The 24,589-nt window shown below is 43.4% G+C and overlaps 1 protein-coding gene across 1 annotated transcript in view; it reads left to right on the top strand.

Annotated features, from left to right (window-relative positions):
• Window positions 1-24,589, top strand: part of ANKS4B (ankyrin repeat and sterile alpha motif domain containing 4B) — a 54,962-nt gene that overhangs the window by 30,279 nt on the left and 94 nt on the right. The window contains exon 2 of the mRNA XM_040356844.1: window positions 23,428-24,589. This exon is cut by the window's right edge and continues 94 nt beyond it. Within this exon, the coding sequence (XP_040212778.1) occupies window positions 23,428-24,481 (1,054 nt within the window). The 3' untranslated portion in view covers window positions 24,482-24,589. The remainder of the gene's footprint in view (window positions 1-23,427) is intronic.

Below are 24,589 nucleotides of genomic sequence, written 5' to 3'. Positions count from 1 at the left end.
CAGAGCCGCCTGGGACCGCCCCCTCCACCTCCCTCCAGCCGCACATACCCGCCCCATTAGGCTCACATTGTGGGCTTTTATTTGGCATCACAGAGCCACCCGGGACAGCCCCCCTCCACTTCCCTCCTGCCGCACATACCCACCCCGATTAGGCTCACATCGTGGTCTTTCAATAGGCATCACAGAGCCGCCTGGGACCGCCCCCTCCACTTCGCCCCAGCCGCACATACCCGCCCTATTAGGCTCACATTGTGGGCTTTTATTTGGCATCACAGAGCCACCCGGGACAGCCCCCCTCCACTTCCCTCCTGCCGCACATACCCACCCCGATTAGGCTCACATCGTGGTCTTTCAATAGGCATCACAGAGCCGCCTGGGACCGCCCCCTCCACTTCGCCCCAGCCGCACATACCCGCCCTATTAGGCTCACATTGTGGGCTTTCAATTGGCATCACAGAGCCATAGGTATAATGGTTCTGGGGGGGGGGGGGGTTATTGTGGAATTAAAGGCATAGGTCTGAATAATACTTAAACATCCAATTCCACCACCACCCCCCCCCAATCTATCATACAGTAAAATAGATTGGGGGAAGGGGGTGAATATGGAGGCATAGGTATGATAGATTGGGGGGAGGGGGTGGAATTTAATGCATAGGTATGATGGATTGGGGAGAGGGGGGTGGAATTTAATGCATTGGTATGATGGATTGGGGGGAGGGGGTGGAATTAAATGCATAGGTATGATGGGTTGGGGGATGATGGATTGGGGGGGAAATTGAAAGCATAGATGCGCTGGATTGGGTGGGGGGGATTGGAGGCATAGGTGTGCTGGAGAGGGAAGGTTGGAAGACGAGGTGTGCTGGGGGGTCGTTAAAAGCACAGGTGTGCTGGGAGCGGGTGTAAGAAGGCAGAGATATGCTGGAGGAGGAATTAGAGGTAGATGTGTGGTAGGGGAGGGATGATGCATAGGAGGTAGAGGTGTATTGGGGGAGGTATTGGAGATAGATGTGTACTGGGGGAGGAGAAACAAAACCACAGAAATTCCTTTCTCAACTTACTAACCAGCCTGCTAAACAACCACATTTTCCTGGCTGATGAGGCCGAGCTGATGGGCTCTGATGAGCACTGGTGAGGAGGCACTAATGTGGCCACACTGATGGGCACTGATAGACTGCATTCCTGGGCACTCATGAGCACTGATAAAGTTGTTGTTAATATTCATGAGATATTTGAGGGTGTGTTTAGGGGCGGGGCAATGTAGGGGTTGGGTGGAGCAACTGGCGGCGAGTAACCCCTAAGGTCTGGCTAGTAGCTCAGGCCTTGAAATTTTGAGCCCTGGCGTAGGCGACATTCTTTAGGCCTTCTTCTGGTTATCGACAATAAATTACATATACGCTACACTTAGTCTGCTTCCCAAGCTGCTTCTTGCTTGTCAGAGAGAGAGAAGGACGCGCCAAACTAAGTGCAGTATCCCAAAGATTTAATGCATAGACAGGATTAAAAACACTTACAGAATAAAATATAAATATGGGCTCATCTGTATATAGGTCCAAATACAGAGATAGAGATCTAAATACAGATGAGCCCATAATTATCTTTTATTCTATAAGGGCCAGATTCTCGTACAGCGGCGTAATTTTGTGCGGGCGTAACGTATCCGCTTTACGTTACGCCCCCGCACTTGCTCCGTAAGTTGCGACGGCGTAGCGTAAATCGGCCGGCGTAAGCCCGCCTAATTTAAATTTGGATCAGGGGGGCGTGTTTTATGTAAATATACTGTGACCCGACGTGATTGACGTTTTTCCCGAACGGCGCATGCGCCGTCCGTGGAATTTCGCAGTGTGCATTGCTCCAAAGTATGCCGCAAGGATGTCATTGGTTTCGACGTGAAAGTAAATGACGTCCAGCCCCATTCATGGACGACTTACGCAAACGACTTAACTTTTTCAAATTTCGACGCGGGAACGACGGCCATACTTAACATTGGTACACCGCAGTTATGCCTCATATAGCAGGGGCAACATTACGCCGGGAAAATCCTAACGTAAACGGCGTATCTTTTCTGCGTCGGCCGCGCGTACATTCAGGAATTCGCGTATCTAGCTAATTTACATATTTCGACGCGTAAATCAGCTTACGCGCCCCTAGCGGCCAGCGTAAAAATGCAGTTAGGCTCCGACGGCGTAAGAGACTTACGCCAGTCGGATGTAATAGAAATCTATGCGCAACTCATTCTAAGAATCAGGCGCATAGATACGACGGCTCAGATTCGGACTTACGACGGTGTACATGGTCGTAAGCCCTCTGAAAACTTAGTTTGGTGCTTTCGTTTGTCTCTTACTTAGTTTGATTCATACAGAGCCGTCACAACTCTGAGGACAGCAGCCGCAGTTGATCCTTTATTCAGTATACCCCATATCACAGCCCAGTGATTTTTAAAGACTGCCTCCCATCCCATACCATTGTGTCTTTTAAAGAGACATTTATTTTTTCAGTTGGACTATGTCTGAATAAAGTTCTAATGCGCCAGTTTTTTTCCCCCTTAATACTGCTTCTTGCTTGTTCACTGAGCTGCCATCCAAGTGAACCCACCTATGAACTTTTTGGACGTCATGGACTTTTCTATATAGTTTTTAAATCCAATTCATTTATTGCTTTGTGAACCCCTGGGACACACCAGCACCTACATTATTGTGCCAATCAAAGTTTATTTACTCATGCAAGGGAAGTGAAAACCAAACTTTTTTCAACCACTGTTCCAAGCCTGGTCAGCGATACTATCCTCAGTTTCAGTTGATTCACACTCTAAACACCAAAAGTCTTTTCCTTCATTACCCTTGGCAACCACAGATGTTACTTAGTGTTCCTTACCTCCTGTATACCAGTACCCTGCTTCCATTAACTGCACTTACCCTGCATGATCCCCTGCCCGCTACGCAGCATGCCAGTGATGATCCGCTGTCCAGTGCTAAGCCTGCCTGGGATGGTTCCCTGCTCACTGCCCACCATGCCTGTGATAATTCCCTGCCCACTACCGAGCCTGCCTGTAAATATTCCCTGCCTGTAGCCCAGCCAGACCTGTTAAGGAGGTTGAGCAACCACCTGTTAATGTGTCCGACACTTCCAAGTTCCTACTGTTGTCATCTGACTTGCATGGGCTGCCTGTCTGGCCTGAGATTCTTCTAGTAGTTACCTCATTCAGTTCCCTCTTGCAGCATATTAATCCTTTTGCACCAAAGCCTAGTGCACCAGATGGTCCCTCTACAACTGGGGGCTGAATTTGCCCCAACAGCCTGAGTAGCAGCGATCCTTTGGGGAGTGGCAGAGTACCATTTGTGCCTTGCTATGATACAGATGAAATTGCTGCGACTTCAGGTGCACAAGAGGACCCAGGTTGGGTAACCGGTGCCTTGGAAAGACTCAGGTGGCAGTTTGCGTGCAGAACAAGTCCTGGGAACCAGGCAAGCTAATTGGTTACAATGAGACACCCTGGTGTTTGGGTTTTGGTGCTGTCAAATGACTGTGTTGATTTATGGTATCCCAGTGTTGGGGTACCAGCTGCCTTGAGGTACTTAAGGTGCCAGAGCACCAAGACATTTGCCAGACCCCTGCATTGGGGCACTTAGCTAGTTGCCATAGCCCAGTGGCGGAAGAATTCTGCAGGTTGATGGACTTCATGCTTGCAAAGTTATCCTGAGTCTGTTTCCTGCTTGATCTTGCACCTGCCCTGCATCCTGTACCCTGCTGCCTCATATCTGCTCCCCTTGTTCTTCATCACAGACCTGGTTCCCTCTTCCTGACTGTTCCTTGCACCTCCAGTTTACATGCACTTCCCCTTTGTCTGTATATATTACATTATGGTTAGTTTGCTAAATAGGTTTTCTGACACTTGGTTAGCCTGCTATTTAGGTATTGTAATGAAACGTCCCACACTCCGCTTGACTGCTTTCGTCATATACCATTCCTCCCAGTCTGGATATAGATATCAGATATTACAATCGCTCCGGTTTCCAACACTTTTGTGTGGACCTCAGCTTTAAGCATATACTGTTTTCCCCACAGAGATTTCCAACTTTGCCCTAGATGCATGTACAATAGGATCTTATTCGCATTCTGTAAATGCCAAAAATTGGTTTGCTACTAACAAAAATTGATCATTTTAAAGTGGTTCTAAAGGCTGAAGTTTTTTTTACACCAATGCATTCTATGCAAGCAACCAACGGTGCCCCCAGGGCAAACAGCTTTCTCTGGGGGCACTGCTCAAGAGGGAGGAGCCAGGAGCACTAGCGAGGGACCCAAAAGTAGAAGATTCGGGATGCTCGGTGCAAAGCCACTTCACAGAGCAGGTAAGCATAAGCAGGAGCCCGTAAGGGGATCTTGGATAAAAAGGAACGTGGGTATCTTATCCCTAAGGTCCCACGTATCCCCATAATGTATTATCTACCCAAGATACACAAGGACAGTGTGTGTCCCCCCAGACGGCCCATCATTAGTGGGATCAATTCTGTTACCTCCCGTTTGGGGAGGTATATAGATTTCCACTTACAGCCGGTCGTTAAAAACATCCCTTCATATTTAAAAGACACTAGGCACACTATTGCGCGGCTTGAGGAAGTTGTGTATAGTCAGGACATCATGTTAGTAACAGCTGATGTTTCCTCTTTGTACACCAGCATTGCCCACCATTTGGGATTTCAAGCAGTAGAATGTTTTCTTGGCCGAGGTAGTCATCTCCCGAATATACAGAAACAATTCATTTTGGATCTGTTGAAATTCGCTACCTCAAATAATTATTTTTGGTATGATGGAGAATATTATCTACAACAAAAGGGTGTGGCAATGGGGGCCAAGTTTGCCCCCAGCCTTGCTAACATCTTTATGACCAAGTGGGAGGAGGATGTCGTCTATGCTTCCAATCGGCCAGAGATTGTACTCTGGGCCAGATACATAGACGACATCCTCCTCCTATGGAAGGGTGACCGGCAGTCTTTGGACGATTTTATGTCCATTTTAAACTCAAATGAAGTTGGAATTAGCCTCATATGAGGCAAGCTTTTCTAATATCCACTTTCTGGACCTGGAGATTCAAGTTCAAAATAATCAGTTGGTGATTAAAACTTATTTTAAAAGTACAGACCGTAACGGATATATTCCGACAGACAGTTGCCATCATCCTGCCTGGCTAAAGTCTGTACCACGGAGCCAACTATTACGAATAAGATGCAACTGTTCGAATGTCCAAGATTTCCATATCCAGGCACAGGTCCTGAAACAAAGATTTCTAGACAAAGGCTATTCCAACGTTGTAGTCAATAGAGAGATAGATAGGATCGGGAGCATTGATCGTACTACACTAACAGTAGAAAAACAGAAGGTTACTCAGGAATCAAAATTCAGGAACTCTTTTTACTACTTTCTCTGCACAATATAGACAGATTAAAGATATTATCAACAAACACTGGGGGATTTTGAAAAAGGATCACGTTTTGGGACCAGCACTTCCCATAAACGCGACGGTAATTTATAGAGGGGCTACTTCCCTAAAAAATCGAGTTGCGCCCAATATCTCGGATCCTCCAGTCAAACCTTCATTCTTTCCCCTTTCTAAGGGTTTTCACCCATGTAGGAAATGCAAGGTCTGTATCAATAATGTGTATGGGAGGAAAAAAACTATTTGTTTTAAATCCACTCACACAGGTACAGAGTTTCCCATTAAACATTTTTTTACATGCGCTACAACGCATATCGTTTACCTTATCACCTGCCCTTGTGGAAAACAGTACGCTGGTCGTACCATACGGAGCTTTTCCACAAGGGTAGGTGAACATATTGCTAAAATAAAGAAGGGTTGTACTAAACACACTGTACCCAGACATTACCTCAATAAGCATAATAAAAAACTTAAAGGTACCAGCTTCCAAATTATAGATACATTTGTTCCACACTGGAGAGGAGAACCCAGTATAAGAGGGGTATCCAAGCTGGAGGTCTATTGGATTTATTTACTTAAAAGCTACGTGCCATATGGCTTAAACATAGAATGGGACGTCAATGCGTTCATAAATCAGTCTTAAGGCTGGTCCTTGATGAACTGATTTATGTATATGCATACCCCTTTTTAGTTTTTCAAGGTTTTGTATCCATGATATAAACTCTGTATAAGTTTTTCAGGTTTTTCTCATTATCGTCTTAATACAATGATTTTGATGGCTATTTCATGTCAAGGAATATCCGCCCCCACGAGACCATTCCCAATTTTCTTCTTTTTTTAAGTAATCGTAAGTTTTAGACATTGGAGACACCTATCAGAAAAAGTAAATTTTTTAACAAGTGTGTTCTGATAGTTTGCTTTTTTTCCTGGATAACGTGTTCCCTAGGATGACCATAAGACCCTATGGAGCGCACGCTGTCCATAAGTGGAACGCATCACGCCGACAGCTTCCGCACCACGTGATGTCCAGGCTGGTGTAGCGGGACGCACGGTGGATGTAATTGGAATGCACCATGGCGCGCACTGATTACGTCATTACGTCACGGCAGTCGCGCTTACGAGGGCGGAGTACGCCCATTGGCCAGCAGAGCGCTCCAACCTCTCTCCATCTATTGGAGGCAGGATAGGGAAGGGACGACGCTATGACAGCGATAGGGGCACACGACAGGAACTCCCGCCCCTTCACTTCCGGGACCTGGAACGCAAACGAGGACAGTGAATTGTTCTCTGACACTCATACGCCGTTCAGGCATGGCTGAAGGAATGGGGGACCTCATGGAGGCGGATCTTTCAGGTATTTAAATGCAGGTGAGAAGCGAGATTCAGTTAGATACAGTTAGATACCCCAGTCGGGTCGGGTTGCTGACTCGCCGCATCTCCACTGCATTTTTTCTTTGGAAATACTTTTATCCACCCATCAAGGGGGAGAGTTGCTGTTCTATTTTTCAGTTTTTTCCTTTTCACGTGTGGTTCTGTAATTTTTTATACCATTGTTTTTATTGGGTTCCTATCACTAGTGTGAAGTTTTGGAATTTTTTATTAAATCAGTTTTACACTATGAGGAGCCTTTTTTCTTTTTACTCCCCTCCTATGCCTGGGAGTGATTGAGCATTACTACCATGCTAGTATAACATCAAGCTATCCTCTGGATATTAAGACACCTTGGAGATCACCTTTGCCCAGGACTACCATCCTGACGTCATCCGGATCAGACAGTCGGTGTACACAAGCCCTAAAGACCCTCCCGCCGCACGGTGAGTTGAGGGTCCACCTGATCCGGTAAGAGTACCCATCTGTCTTCATATGTCCAATATTGAGGATTACTTCTGAAAATATATGTCTTATGCAAACCAGCTGAGGAGAGGATATGTTTGTTATACTTTCACGAAGCACGGACTGATTTCCATATGATTGGTCGTTTCCATTTCATTTTTTAACCGTGGACTGTATCAATACTGCACTTTCACAGTGTATGGTTCATTATATGTTTTGTTCACTATCACTGTTTTCTAATAGGTTTGAACACTTATTTTATGATATGGTATATGATCACTGAAGTGACAGTACCTCTGAGCAATTTTCATTTGAATGGTTGGATTTATTTCCTACTATTTTTTTTGACCACCAATTTATGATGTCCCATATTGGGAACATATAGTGGGGTTGTGACACTTATTATTCGGTTTCACAGGAGAACCCCTACAGGGTCTCCTTATTGGCGCTACATTGTTATATATATTCACGTTTACAAAGTATCCATTTTGTTGTGTTGGCAGCCTATTTTTCACCTATCTGATTTAGTTAGAGCAATATATTATTATATATAATTTTTCAGGTAAGCATAACATTTGTTATTTTTTTTAAAAAAACAGGAAGCTTTAATTACTTATCACTTTAATTGCACATTTTATCTTCAGTGCTCTAATGAACCAACAATAGAAGTCAGTGTTTTGGAACTCTTCACTGAGATCCACACTTGGAAATAGCAGTAGAAAGAGCTCTGTACTAGGTTATGGAAAAAATGACATATTATCAGCTATCCTGCCAAACTTCTACAGCACAACAGTGGTATAGAAAAGGTAAATACTATTCTGTGCCTGGCTGTCCCCCCACCAGCCCTGCACATACCCCATCTAGCAGCTATGGCTCCTTCCTGTGTCTCCTCCTCCTCGGCACGGCTTCACCCTGCCTCTCTGGCTTCACAGCGGCTTCATTCTCTGTGGCCTCTTGGCCAATCGGTCTTAAGACCCAGCTTCCTGATTGGTCAGGAGAAGAATCAGGAAGACAATAGTGAATAATAATTCGCTATTGTCAAACAACTTGTTGGGCTCAGGGCGTAGTACTCTGCGCCCCCCGAGCCCACCCTTTTTTGAAGCCAATTAGAGCCACAGGCTCTAATCAAGTGCTTAAAAAAAATTATTGAAATCCATGCGTACAGCACCCTACATGTAGATTAGAGGCCGGACGCATGGATTTGGGGGGTTGCACCCCTAATGGATAGGACCACCACTGATGTCTACCAACACAATTAGCTCTCAAAATTTTAAAAGATTTGGAATATATGGCTCAAAGACATTGCTCTTGCACACCCTGCATTATTTAGTCATGCATAGAATATTTAGAGAACAGAGCTGTAGTTGATCTGTTCCCCTTGCTAATGAACATTGATCATTATTACTGCCCATGATAAATAAGACACAGACAGACAAGCGTTATTTATTAACAGTAAAATACATTTTATTGATTAGTTCTTCATGTTTACATAATGTTAAATGTGAGCATATTGTAACTTCTGTTTCTAAAAGAGGTTTTCTCTATACTTGTAAAAATACAATGACTCAGTTGTTGTCATAAACAATGCATTGTCCATACCATAATAATGCAATGGTATATGTCTGTTTTCTATATTCGACCTTTATACCTTGTCAGAATGTTACTGTATATTGTCAGTGCTGTTCTGATCCTTTCCACCCTCGATTGTTCATCGCTCTCATAATTACATCCCACTCATTTTTTAAAAACATTAAAAAGAATGAAAAAGAAAAAACACCTACCACACCAAACACCGACCACATACATGTATCTTCCTCCACTGCAAGCCACATTGTTCGCTTTTGTTTTCTGTTTAGTGTTCTTTTCTATTTCTGTAAGACAATCATTTTGAAAAAGGTAGAAATTTGTTGTTTTCAAACATTTCTTAATAAAAAAAAAAAAAAAATAACAAAAGCAAAGGTACAGTCTCAATCAAAATTAACCAATGGCAGTCCAGTTCTCAGCATGCCTGGGAAGGCACAATAATAATGAAAAACTTTTTCCAGTTGATTACTATCTAAAACTATTGATTCTCCAGGAATACCAGTTTTGAGAAAAAAGGGCTTGGCATAAACAGAACTGCAACACTTTCAGTAGTGTCAGGCCTCGTACACACGACCGGACATGTCCGCTGAAACTGGTCCGCCGACCAGTGTCAGCGGACACAGGGCCAATCCTAGGGTCACAGGCGCCTGGGTGCAGAAATATTTTTTGGCGCCCCCCACATGGGCGTGGTCATTTTACTAACTCCTCCCCTTTACAAATGTTTCTATGGCAATGACTCAACCACAGAGATGCTCCCCCACAAAGTCTTCATTACCCTGGAATCCTTACATGATCTCTTAACAATAAACAAAATACAAGAAGAGAAGCAGAGTACTTTATTGGGGCCTGAAGGGGGGCCTCTCAAAAGGACACAGAGAGGGCTTCTGTTAGAGAGACCCCCCCAGACATACTACAGACATGATTCAGGAGATGGTCAGAGACTGCAGACATAGTACAAGAGATGGTCAAAGACAGCAGACATAGTACAGGAGATGGTCAGAGACCGCAGACATAATACAGGAGATGGTCAGAGACTGAAGACATAGTAAAGGAGATGGTCAGAGACTGCAGACATAATACAGGAGATGGTCAGAGACTGCAGACATAATACAGGAGATGGTCAGAGACCGCAGACATAATACAGGAGATGGTCAGAGACTGAAGACATAGTAAAGGAGATGGTCAGAGACTGCAGACATAATACAGGAGATTGTCAGAGACTGCAGACATGATACAGGAGATGGTCAGAGACTGCAGACATAGTACAGGAGACAATCAGAGACTGCAGACATATTACAGGAGATGGTCAGAGACTGAAGACATAGTAAAGGAGATGGTCAGAGACTACAGACATAATACAGGAGATGGTCAGAGACACATGAGTTCTGGACGGACACACACCTATGCTCAGAACACTAGTTCTGGACAGACACAAAGAAGGAGAGAAGGAGGGAGGGGAGAACTCTGCCACTTTGGCGCCCCCACCTCTGCAGGCGCCTGGGTGCAAAGCACCCTGTGCACCCTGCCTAGGATCGGCCCTGAGCGGACAGATCCAATCGTGTGTACAGGCTAGCGGACAGATTTCCAGCGGACAAATGTTTCTTAGCATGCTAAGAAACATGTCCGCTGGGAAGCTGTCCGGCGGACATGTCCGCTGGTTAGTACGTCTAACCAGCGGACAGAAATCCTGCGCATGCGTCGAATTGATTCGACACATGCGACACATTGAACTTGCGCGATAGAGAACGTCGGTGTCGTCTACGTCACTGCGTTTTCTGTCCGTGCGGATTTCGGTTTGATGGTGTGTATAGCCATCAGACCGAAATCTCCCAGGGGACATGTCCGATGAAAACGGTCCGGCGGACCGTTTTCATCGGACTGTCCGCTCGTCTGTACGGGGCCTCAGGCTACATTTTGTTTGTGCCAGGGAGACCTACTCCACTATGACTTGCATTTATATTTTTAACCGTCAAGTGCATTACTTTATATTTTTTTCAGTATTAAACCTCATTTGCCATGTAGCTGCCCACCCATTAATTTATTGAGGTCTTCTTTCTATATCCTGCTGTGATGATATTGCCCTGCTTATTTCTGTATCGTCAGCAAACATTGAGATTGAGATATTTATCCCATCCTCTATATCATTTATGAATACATTAAACAGAATTGATTCCAGTACAGAGCCTTGGGGTACACCACTTACCACTCCAGACCAGTCTGAGTACACGTTATTTATCACCACCCTTTGGATGCGCCCCTGTAGCCAGCTTTCTATCCAAGAACAAACCCTTGTGCCTCTTTTTCCTATGATTTATGCTGAATGAAAATAAAGAGGGAGAAAGTATGTGGTTTTTATTATGAAATAAATAAGTGAGAACAGGAATTCTTGCAGGGCCCTCGGTCACAGATATTGGGCCAGATCCTCGTAGCGCAGTGCATTCCTACGTCCGGCGTAGCGTTTCTCTGATACACTACGCCGCCGTAACTTACAGCGCATTTTCCTTATCCTCAAAGAATTTGCGCCGTAAGTTATGGCGGCGTAGTGTAACTTTGGCGGCGTAAGAGCGCGCAATTCAAATGTATGTGATGGGGGCGTGTTTTATGTTAACACGTCGTGACCCGATGTAAATGACGTTTATTTTTAACGGCGCATGTGCCGTCCGTGGGGTTATCCCAGTGCGCATGCTCGAAAATAAACCACCCCTTTGCCCCCCCCCCCCCCAGGTCTGCCTGACATTATGAATACAGGGCACTGTTTTTGTTTAACCTTGTGGAAAGTAAAAAAAAAGAAAAACTATCTATCTATACCTTATATACAGTGCCTTGAAAAAGTATTCATACTCCTTGAAATGTTCCACATTTTGTCATGTTACAACCAAAACGTATATGTGTATTTTTTTTGGATTTTATGTGATAGTCCAACACAAAGTGCCACATAGTTGTGAAGTGGAAGGATTTTTTTTTTTACAAATAAACATCGAATAAATATCTGAAAAGTGTGGTGTGCGCTTGAATTCAGCCCCCCTTTACTCTGATACCCCTAACTAAAATCCAGTGGAACCAATTGCCTTCAGAAGTCACCTAATTAGTAAACAGAGTCCACCTGTGTGCAATTTAATCTCAGTATAAATACAGCTGTTCTGTGAAGCCCTAAGAGGTTTGTTAGTGAGCAAACAGCATCATGAAGGCCAAGAAACACACCAGACAGGTCAGGAATAAAGTTGTGGGGACATTTAAAGCAGGGTTAGGTTATAAAAAACATAGCCCAAGCTTTGAACATCTCACATAGCACTGTTCAATCCATCATCCAATTCAAATTGGGCGGGTAGGGGGCGTGTTTCATTTAAATGAAGCGCGTCCCCACGCCGAACGAACTGCGCATGCGCCGTCCCTAAATTTCCGGCCGTGCATTGCGCGAAATGACGTCGCAAGGACGTCATTGGTTTTGACCTGGACGTAAATTACGTCCATCCCGATTCACGAACGACTTGCGCAAAAAAAAAAATTGAAATTATACGTGGAACGACGGCCATACTTAACATTGAGTACGCCACGAAATAGCAGCTTTAACTATACGCCGAAAAAAGCCGACTAGAGACGACGTAAAGGAATGCGCCGGCCACTCGTACGTTCGTGGATCGTCGGAAATAGCTAATTTGCATACTCGACGCGGAAAACGAAGGGAATGCCACCCAGCGGATGCCGAAGAATTGCATCTTAGATCCGAAGGCGTACGAAGACGTACGCCTGTCGGATCTAACCCAGATGCCGTCGTATCTTGTTTTGAGGATTCAAAACAACGATACGACACGGGAAATTTGAAAGTACGTCGGCGTATCAGTACTTTTTACTTTTTGCTGTAATAAATATCCCCCAAAAATATATTAAAAAAAAAGTTTTCCTCAGTTTAGGCCGATACGTATTCTTCTACATATTTTTCGTAAAAAAAAAATCGCAATAAACGTTTATTGATTGGTTTGCGCAAAAGTTATACTGTTTACAAAATAGGGGGTAGTTTTATGGCATTTTTATTAATATATTTTTTTTACCAGTAATGGTGGCGATCAGCGATTTTTTTTTCGGTACTGCAACATTCTGGCGGACACTTCGGACACTTTTGACACATTTTTGGGACCATTGTCATTTTTATAGCGATCAGTGCTATAAAAATGCATTGGATTACTATAAAAATGCCACTGGCAGGGAAGGGGTTAACACTAGGGGGCGGGGAAGGGGTTAAGTATGTTCCCTGGGTGTGTTCTAACTGTAGGGGGGGTGGCCTCACTAGGGGAAATGACTGATCGCTGTTCATACATTATATGAACAGACGGTCAGGCATTTCTCCCCTAACAGGACTGGGAGCTGTGTGTTTACACACACAGCTCCCAGTCCTCGCTCTGTAACGAGCAATCACGGGTGCCCGGCAGCGATCGCGCCCACCGGGCATACGTACGGGAGTTAGGGACGAGCGGGGGGTGCTTAGAGAGCCGACGTATAGCTACGGACTCTCACGCAGGGGAGCCGACCTGCCTCCGTATAACTGTGGCGGCTGGTCGGCAAGTAGTTAAATTACATTTTTTAAAAACAACGTTTTTTTCATGCCGAAAAATTATCGTGTGTACGCGGCATAAGAGTAGGTCTCGGGCCTCTAGATATACAGATACAGATTTGCCTCTGAAAAGAGAATAACAGAGTCACATTTTATGCATTCATACAAGAGCAATAAGTGTCTGTGAGACTACTGGGTACAAGCTAATCTATGATTTAAATAAGCAAAGTCCATATATATAGGATCTCACAGAAGAAGCATTACGGATCCATTAGATTAAATATCTGTAACTGAGGTGAAGGTTCAAGGTATTCTAACAGCAACACACTGTCACTCTGTCTTCATAAAAGTGTTAAAGGCATGTGAGCTGTAAAAGGCTCACCGTTAATAAAAAAAAAAAAAAAAAATGTATTTCTACTAGCAGGAAGAAAAAGAAAATCTCCAACAAGAGACAGAAATGGGTCCCAGAAGGGATATACGTCTTGTAGCGTTTGCCACCTGTAGTTCCTGTTACTATGTGACTGTTAAATGTATAGTTGCAGCACTACACATGGGTTCAATGAAGTAAATCAGTTATTCTGGTTTATTTATGTAAATACTAAATATGTTAAAGAGTTCAAAAGTCATTAGGTGGCATGCCACCTAATGATCAATATGTCAGGGAAGAATTTGTCTCCTGTGTGAAGGCATTGCACCAGCCCATGCACATGCCAGACAGCAAAGTTTCCCTGACATTACCTGATCCTTTAATATCTTGAGTGTCTTTATAATTTCTTAGTTGAAAAGGCAGTGGTCCAACTCTAGAATATTACACACATGTGCCCAGTGTTTCTTAATAACAATAATAAATAAAAAAGCACATTTTCCTGCAATGTTTTTTTTTTTTTGTCTGTCCTATGTGCAGAAGCTCTACTCCAGTGATGGCGAACCTTGGTACCCCCAGATGTTTTGGAACTACATTTCCCATGATGCTCATGCACTCTGCGGTGTACTAGAGCATCATGGGAAATATAGTTCCAAAACATCTGGGGTGCCAAGGTTCGCCATCACTGTTCTACTCAGTGGGGGCTGGTGCTCAAAATTTTTGAGGGGGCGCAAACGGAAAAAAAACAAAAAAACAATTGCAGCCTCACTGTGCCCATCAAATGCAGCCACTGTGCCCATGAAATGCAGCTACTGGGCCCATCAAATGCAGCCACTGTGCCATCAATTGTCACCACTGTGCCATGCCATCAAATGCAGCCACTGTGCCATGCCATTAAACGCAGCCACTGTGCCATGCCATCAAACTCGGCCACTGTGCCATCAATTGTCACCACTGTGCCATGCCATAAAACGCAGTCACTGTGCCATGCCATCAAACAGCCACTGTGCCATCAATTGTCACCACTGTGCCATGCCATCAAACGTAGCCACTGTGCCATCAATTGTCACCACTGTGCCATGCCATCAAATGCAGCCACTGTGCCATCAATTTTCACCACTGTGCCATGCCATAAAACGCAGTCACTGTGCCATGCCATCAAACACAGCCACTGTGCCATCAATTGTCACCACTGTGCCATGCCATCAAACGCAGCCACTGTGCCATGCCATCAAATGCAGCCACTGTGCCAATTGTCGCCACTGTGCCCATTGGATTTGGTTGGGGGTGGTAAACCAAATTCAACTTCATGGTATTTTTTTTTTTTTATATTCTCCTTTTTATCACTTAGACAAAAATAAACAGATACACATGATAAAAAGTCATATGCCTCCGCAACTTTTACAGGCAAGTGCCGTATTCTCAAAAAAAAAGTTGCGGCGGCGTAGCGTAAATAGGCCGGCGTAAGCCCGCCTAATTCAAATTGTGAAGAGGTGGGCATGTGTTATGTAAAACAGGCTTGACCCGACGTGATTGACGTTTTTCCCGAACGGCGCATGCGCAGTCCGTGGAATTTCCCAGTGTGCATTGCTCCAAAGTACGCCGCAAGGACGTCATTGGTTTCGACGTGAACGTAAATGACGTCCAGCCACATTCACGGATGACTTACGCACGACGTAACTTTTTCAAATTTTGACGCGGGAACGACGGCCATACTTAACATTGTTACGCCTCACCATATAGCAGGGGTAACTATACGACGGTAAAAAGCCTAACGTAAACGACGTAACTGTACTGCGTCGGTCGTGCGTACGTTCGTGAATTTGCATATTTCTAGCTGATTTACATATTTTGACGCGTAAATCAGCGTACACGCCCCTAGCGGCCAGCGTAAATATGCATTTACGATTCGACGGCAGAAGAGACTTACGCCTGTCGGATCTAATAGATATCCATGCGTAACTGATTCTAAGGCCCCATACACACGATAGAATCCATCCGCAGAAAAATCCCAGCGAATGGGTTTCAGTGGATAGATCCTATGGTGTGTACACTCCAGCGGATCTTTATCCACGGATATATCTCCCCTGGGATGGATTTCAGCAGATCGAATATTCGCTGACATGCTAAACAAATCTATCTGCTGGAATCCATCCCAACGGATGGATCCGCTGGTCTGTATAGACTCACCGGATCCATCCGTCCGAAGGGATCCCCCGCATGCGTCGTAATGATTTGACGCATGCGTGGAATTCCTTATATGACAGCGTCGCGCACGTCGCCGCGTCATAATCGCGGCGACGGTGCAACACGTCATCGCCAGAGGATTTCGGCGCGGATTTCAATGCGATGGTGAGTACACTCCATCGCAGAGAAATCCGCTGAAATCCTCGAGATATTCGCGGATAAATCCTCTCGTGTGTATGGGGCCTTGAAATCAGGCGCATAGATACGACCGGCCGGACGCCGTCGTATCTCCTCTAAGAATCTGGCCCTTTGCATTTTTTTTTTGTTTTCTTTCAAAATAAATCTGGTTCCATATTTGGGGAGTATATATTTGCCAGTGTACATTCCATATTAAACAGGCTCCCTTTTACAAAGAAAAATCTCCCCTTGGGGTCTGCCAGTTGTTCCTTTACTGTAAATACCATGGTCTTATCAAAGCCTATGGCTACAACCTTCGAGTGGCTAGAGGTTGAGTCGCCATAGAACTACATAGGGAACAAATATGAATGCCCAGAAGCATGAGCAATATGCGTTTCTTGGAGACAGACCACGTTCGCCCCAAGTAAATGCAGCTCTTTGTTTACTTTATATCTTTTGCTTGGGGTGTTCAAACCCCTTAGATTATAAGTGATTACATTTATTGTGGCCATGTTTCTTCATAGGAAGCACCTGGCAAACCTCAGGAAATCCAAGTAAAGGAGGAAGAGGAGAAAAAAACAACCCCCCCAAGAAACCCCGTACAGATCCAATACCCCCCAACTCCTCCCCCCTACAGGGGGATACATGAATTCCATGTTGTTCCATGTGTGGGTCCCGCAGCATCGATCTGTCTGTTCCCATGCCTCCTTGGGGGGGGGGGGGAGACTCCTACTTCACCTACCCCTCCCCCTCCCCATCCCGCCTGACCTCTTCCCGCCTGTTTTTTTTTTGCATTTTGACTCTATTATAATACCCCCATATTTCCTACTCTCAGGCCCCGTACACACGAGAGGATCTATCCGCTGGAATTGATCTGCGGATCAGTTCCAGCAGATAGATCCGCTGGTGTGTACAACCCAGCGGATCTGTTTCCGCGGATTTTTTTCCCCTGGGATGGATTTCAAGCGGATAAAAATTTGAAGACATGCTTTCAAATCTATCCGCTTGAATCCATCCCAACGGATTGATCCGCTGGTCTGTACAGACTCACCGGATCAATCCGTCCGAATGGATCCCCCGCATGCGTCGTAATGATTCGACGCATGCGTGGAATTCCTTATATGACCGCGTCGCGCACGTCGCGGCGACGGCGCGACACGTCATCGCGATGGGATTTCGGCGCGGATTTCGATCCTATGGTGAGTACACTCCATCGGATCCAAATCCGCGGAAATCCTCGAGAGGATTTATCCGCGGAAACGTTACATTTCATACTCTACCCCCCCCCCGACTGCGAGTCCAACACATACTGCTTAAGGCTAATGTTGTCCCATTGTCCTCCTCCCAGCCTGGCAAAGGGGGGCCATGAGGTTAAGTTTGCTGCAAAAATCCCAAAGGTCTTCAGGAAATCTTAATACGGCACTACGACCATCTTTTTTCCCCAATTTTTTTTTTTAAAGTCAGCAGCTACAAACACTGTAGCTGCTGACTTTTAATAAGGACACTTACCTGTCCTAGGCGCCCGTGATGTTGGCCCCCCGAGGCCGATCCCTCGATCCTGGCAGCTCCCGGTGCCACCATCCTCACTTTTTTGGGGGATTTTTTGGTGTATTTTTTTTAGGATGGACCTCCACTTTAAGACACGCTGGAAATCCCCATTAATATGACACATTTTATGCCGATAAATCTGAGAATAGTTGCAGTTCATCATATGAAATTCCTGCCGACCTCCTTATACCTTCCATAATTTTAGACTTCTCTTCAGGATAGTGAAACCTAGCTATTACATCTCTTGGATACCTGCCTAGGGCTGCCATAACCATTCTCTATCATGCTTGTCTCTGCTGACATATAACGCCGGATGCCCCCTGGACTCACAGCAGGTGGAGCCCCTTTCCCTGCTTTACCTGACTTCCCTCTCATATTTCCCCCCTTCCCCCCTCTTTTTAAGTTCACCTTAAAGTGGAGTTCCACCCATAAATATAACATTACATCAGTAGTTTTAAAAAAAATGTCATTAGTCCTTTAAGAAACATTTTTTTTTTTTTTTAGATACCTTCAAAGTGTTGTTGCTAGGCAGAATAGTTAATCTTCCCACTTCCTGCACCTAGGTGCTTAAGCTTCCTAACCTACACCGCACAGACTTCTGGGAATGTAGTGGGTGTAACTTTCCAGGAGTCTGTGCACTCCCCAGTTTCGAAGAATCATGTGACTTGGACAGTACAGGTGCTGAAACCTGATCTGAAACCTATTACACTGCTTGTGCAGCACTGAGCATGTGCCAGACCTGCAAGGCTGAAATCCAGGAAGTCATACAGTCTGGCTTCATGATGCCCACACTTAAGATGGCCCCAGTCAATTTCTATTTTATAAAGTGTCTAAATGCTGTAACAACCTAACAAAACGGACCTTAGTTTACAGACTAACTTTACTAGAATACATTAAGCTTGTGTATTACAGCGGTATTTATATTTAAAAAGTGAAATTGTGGCCGGAACTCCGCTTTAACAAATTACTGAGACTAACCACTGATAGCCCCCAGATGGCAGCACTCATCAATAGAGGGCAATGAGCCTCATCGGGCAGGGCCGATTATCGATAGACAACAACAATCCTCAATAGCTACAATCATCAAGGTGGCAATAATTGTTATCAAACAGAGATACTTATCCACAAACAGGGCAGTTATCGTTACACATTGACAGCTAGCAAAGATTTATCAGCATGCAACAGTAATTACTGGCAACAGATATCAGCAAGTAGGATTATGAAGAGGTAGAGGCAATTATCAGCGGCAGTTATCGGTCAGTAACATTAGTTGTCAAGATTAGCGGCAGTTATCATGGAATGGCGGCAATAGATAGCAGAGGTTATAATGAGATACCGATAGCCAGCAGTAGGGAATAGTTAAGGGATAGTTAAAAATATATAAAGTCCTGTGAGCCTCCACTTACCCAAAAATGCCCAATAAACAAAAATCAGCTGCAAGCGTTAAATATGTCTCATATATCATGCAGATGTAAATAGATTAAATATATATATGCTGCGCTTCCAAAGTTAGACTACACACTATACCAATGTGATAAAGTGCATATAAATATATGTGAGAATCTTACAGTGCTAAAAATTACCGTCCCTACTGACTGTAAAAGGTGACTCTAGTGCAACACTATAAGTATAAATAAATAAATAAGTGCATAACAATGATAAATGAAAACATTTATGAACATAGTGCTACTGTGCATACGAGTGGTTAACAATTATACCACTTTCAAAAGTGTCCAAAGGATCATGTATTGGTTAACAATGACCCCACTGTTGTGTTAATCAGACAGTTAAACAATCAAAAGTGCTCCTGTGTATATGCATTCCATCCAGTGGAATCTAAGAGTGCTTAAAGTTCATGCGATTCTGGAACTGCTAGGTGGTCCAAAGCATGCCATAGTGTTCCTCACTCTAGTGCTCCCCTTAGGTATTAAATGCTCACCTTACAGTGTGTGACTTTGCAATCAAGCGCAGTCAATACACGCCTTTGAACCACCTCTAGGCTCCTGCAGTTATACCGGAATCCTGAACTCCTCAGTGTAATACCTCGGTAAGTGTATAGAATAAATACTTGTAATAGAGTTTAAACGATTTATTAAATCAAAGCAAAACCCCCCTCCTGGGGTACTCACATAGATCAGGTGCGCTAGTGCACCACTCTACATGAGATGAAAAATATCGGTAAAATACCGGACTGGTATGTAGTTCCTCCTTAGTAAGTCACCTACTCAACGCGCCGTCAACAGGATGTGCTCGCGGCTCATTCACTCCTCTCTCCCAGCATCGGCGTCAGTGGGAGTTTCAGGTTGATGGGTGGTGATGAGGCGCAGGGTGCTACGTGTAGGAGCTCCTCCCCCTCATTTCAGGAGTAATCAGTACCTAACACTCACTTTGTCCATTCCAACTTCATGGTAGTTAAAGCAGATATTTGCATAATAAAACACTGTAGATATTTAGAATCACAGGATGCTTTAAAGGATCACTAAAGGAAAAAAAAAATTTGGCTAAATAGCTTCCTTTACCTTACTGCAGTACTCGTTTCATGTCCTCATTGTTTGTTTTTGCTTTGAAGTTGCTGTAATTCTGCTGTGATCTCCACAATTCCTGCTTGTCTGGCTCCTTATAACCACAGTACTGGGAGCTTTTCACGGTGGTCTAAGCTGTCATTACTGTGTGTCTCAAACTTAACAGAACCAATCAGATTCATTTTAAAAACAAAACACTGCCCTGGATTTGTTTGTTTTTGTTCTGTGTGTCTCTTTACTTCACATAAACATGAAACCAGTTTCAAACCGAAAGTGAAACTAGAGGCACATTATATGATTGAATTTAATCTATTTTTAATCATTTTTAAAAGGAATCACTTAAAGCGGGAGTTCACCCATTTATAAAATTTTTCCCCTTTTCCCCTTAGATTCCTGCTCGTTCGGTCTAGGGGAATCGGCTATTTGTATTAAAATATGAGCAGTACTTACCCGTTTTCGAGATGCATCTTCTTCCGTCGCTTCCGGGTATGGGACTTCGGGAGCGGGCGTTCCTTCTTGATTGACAGTCTTCCGAGAGGCTTCCGACGGTCGCATCCATCGCGTCACTCGTAGCCGAAAGAAGCCGAACGTCGGTGCGGCTCTATACTGCGCCTGCGCACCGACGTTCGGCTTCTTTCGGAAAATCGTGACGCGATGGATGCGACCGTCGGAAGCCTCTCGGAAGACTGTCAATCAAGAAGGAACGCCCATTCCCGCAGCCCATACCCGGAAGCGACGGAGAGGATGCATCTCGTAAACAGGTAAGTACTGCTCATATTTTAAAACAAATAGCCGATTCCCCTAGTAAAAACGAGCAGGAATCTAAGGCTAAAAAGTGCCCTCTAAGGGTGAACCACCGCTTTAACTTTTATGTCTCTATACCCTGTAAACAGTCATTTCAGCAAAAACAATTTTTTCCTTTAGTGACCCTTTAAGGATAATACAAGAATGCAAGGAGGCAGCTTAAATATTTACAGTTTACAAGAAGACTTTATTCTACTATGACTCTGCATTTTATATATTTATTTTACAAGTAAAGTACAGTGCAATCTGACATGAAAACTTTACATTTAAACTCTGCTGTTAGGCACCACACAGTGGCACAAATTTTTATTCCAACATTTATGATATTTAGTTGGTTGCTCTTGGTAAAGATACATGATTTCCAGTATCCTGCTTTTGAGCAGCCATCATTTTGAACATGCAAATCAAGGCTTACCTAGTTCTGAGCACCACACTCTGTAATGCTAGGAGAGGGAGGAATTATACAATACAATGCTTCAGTCAAGTTCTGATGCATTGGTAAAAACTTTTAAAATGTTTTTGCAAAACACTGAACATTAATCAAATCAACCAGTTCCCTTCCAGAACTGCATTTGCATTTTGGGCATACATGCACATGTTATGCCTGACGATTAGTTCAAACCTCACACATTATATATTTTCTGTCATGTCACATGATATTAACACGTTTCTTAAAATGATATTTTCTATAAAAATACAATAATATACATTTTATATTTTAAACTCAATATACAGTATTACCCATTTTTGGTAATATATAAAATAAATAGATACCAAACATGTAAAGTCTTAAAAATGTTTTTCCAGGCAACTTTTGTTACCCAAAATGAGTAATCAGTTTAGAGTTGACCATTTATGATGACCATATAATTATTGCTCTCACTCCAACATGCATGTTGATACGAATATGTGGAACACAATTGCTGTTAGCGAATGTAGGCTGGTAGAGTTAGGCAGGGCCCCTTTTAAGAGTCGCTTCTCCTCCTGATGGTGTACTTCTGGGTAGCCCTATTTAAGGTGGGTAGAGCTGGGGCTAGAGTCTTCTGCCCAAGGAAAGTTTGAGAAGAGAAAGACATGCTGAGGGTGCTCTTGCTTGGGGGAGGGACTGCTCTGGGGTTCCCTAGTTGGGATCTAACTTGAAAAGAAGAGGAATATTGGACAGCTAGTGAAGAAGGTCTTTTGTTTTCTGCTCATTTCTCCCCTCCAGGGACTGTGGTGCACCATCATAGGGGATCAAATCTAAGGAATAGAAAAAGGACTGAGCATTATTCAGGATGATTCAAAAAGAGAGGAATTTACATGTATCCTCACATGTAGTGGGCATGTGGATACATAAAGATATTAAGTGTGCCACGTCCTAAATAGATTCAAACCTATATATATGTACGCTACTTTTGTATTAAAAAACTTTTTTAGAAAAAATTCCCCCTTTTTCTCTTGACTATTATCTATACCAGATTATAGTGCCCTAAACGTCCATGACTCGCCCTTAGGTAATTTCTTCATTTGAATTATTCAGGATGAGCCACAAGTCATCTAATGCCTCAAGATTGTTGCACTGCTATCTAATTCAGGCCAATATTTGGTTTATGCCTTTGCCAATATCCAGACAGTTTCATTGTTGATCGTAAGCAAGTAAAAGAGGTTTATTTGCAGCCATGAGACTCCATTTGGATATTTAGGGAAGTGTCTATTACTGGCCAATACCTGGGGAATGCGCGAGACCTGTGTTTACTGGTGCAAATCTTGCTGTCAGGGTCCTGGAAGTGTACCAAGATTGTCAGTACTCCCAGGGCAGAGGGGGTTATCAATGCAAGGGCCAGGAGAATAGAAAGTCTAGGCATCAGGCCACCATCCATGCAAGGTATTTGGCACAATTTTATTACAGAAACACACTTATTGTACATATATACTACTGTAATAGAGTGGAATAGAGTGGATTATAGGATTTTACAAGCATTTTAACTCAGTTGACACTGGGGGAGAGAAGACAGCACAGTACATGGTAAGACCTACACTGAAAATAAGCCCTACTGTGTCTTGTGTTGCCAAAATTAGTATAAGACCCAGGCTTATTTTCGGGGAAACACGGTATATAAATATTGCTTCTATTTCTGCCCTTCTATTGAAGTAGTTTGAATTTCTCTCCTCCGGCTAAATTTCAAAAAAAGTTAATTAAATGAAATGTACAGGTAATTACGACCCCTTCATCATCACCATGGCAGGTGGGCAGACCACAGTATTCAAGAGAATAAATCCCTCTTTTATCAAAATGTTATCAAAGTGTGTGAATCAATTTTGTAGCATCTATTTACACTCAAAATATCAATGATTAGTTGGTTTATGGTAAAGATCCAAAAACATTTTATGCTAATAGACATTTACATTACATTTTAAATATTGTTATCTATACGATTTTCTCTTTCAGTGGGGACCCAAACAAAAGTGACATCTGGGGAAATTCTCCATTGCACCATGCAGCTGAAAAAGGACATGCAAATTGTGTGGCCTTCCTAGTTAATTTTGGAGCGAATATTTTTTCTTTGGACAACAAAAACCATTCACCGCTGGATGTGGCCAATCTGAAAGGTCGTACAGATTGCATCAAGATTCTGGATGAAGCAGCCAACAAGCAAACATCCTTGAACCCTAAAAGAGTAGCTAAATTAAAAGAACAAGCTTTGAAAGATGCTGAAAAGAAGAATAAAGAATGTGAGAAGATCCAAGATAAGCATCAGAGTCAGATGAACAAAAACTTCAACAGAACCACCGGAACATTAAACTCAGCAAAGGGTACACTATCAGGTTCTGTTGGCGCTCGTTTCTCTACTCCCTCTACCATGAGCAGTTTGACAAAAGGGTTAAGGGACACACTACAGCTAAAAATGAAGAAGAAAGCTAAAAATACAATTGATCAAGACACAGTAAATAATATCATTCTTGCCAAGGACGAAAGTAGTGGAGGCCAGCGTACCAGGATCTCAGATGTTTTTAGTGAAATTAAAGAAGAAATAGATATGGAAGAAGAAAAGCAGTCTATCTTTAATCGACCGGGCCTTGGGAACATGGTTTTCAGGAGAAATCTAGCAATGGGAAACAACACTGATTTTGGAGAGAATTTCACAGCAGAAGATGACATGACCTTAAAAGTCAAAAATGAATTATTTGCTGAGAATGCCAAGAATGGAAATGAAGATGATGGTGAAATAATTAATATAGCTTGGAATGATGATGAAGTGGAAATGGATGAGGAGGAAGAAAGCTCCCCTCTCAAGGTCTTTCTAGAATCCCATAATTTGCTGGAGCTTCATTTCACACTGTTAAGAGAGAAGATAGACTTAGATTCTCTTTTTTTATGTACTAATGAAGATCTGCAAAACATAAACATACAACTCGGTCCAAGAAAGAAGCTCCTGAATGCAGTGGAAAAAAGAAATCAAGCCCTGAAAAAGCCTGGAAAAATTATAGACACTAAGTTATGAATTTTGGAAATCACCCTTTTAGTATGATTATGAAATCAGAAACATGGTTATACAAATATTCAAGACACAAATGCAATGCAAAACTACAAAGAATTGTAATAAAATATT

The sequence above is a fragment of the Rana temporaria genome, chromosome 6 (assembly GCF_905171775.1).
Source record: "Rana temporaria chromosome 6, aRanTem1.1, whole genome shotgun sequence".
Classification (NCBI taxonomy): Eukaryota; Metazoa; Chordata; class Amphibia; order Anura; family Ranidae; genus Rana; species Rana temporaria.
The sequence above is the reverse complement of the archived record's forward strand: the minus strand, read 5'-3'. Positions and strand labels throughout refer to the sequence as shown.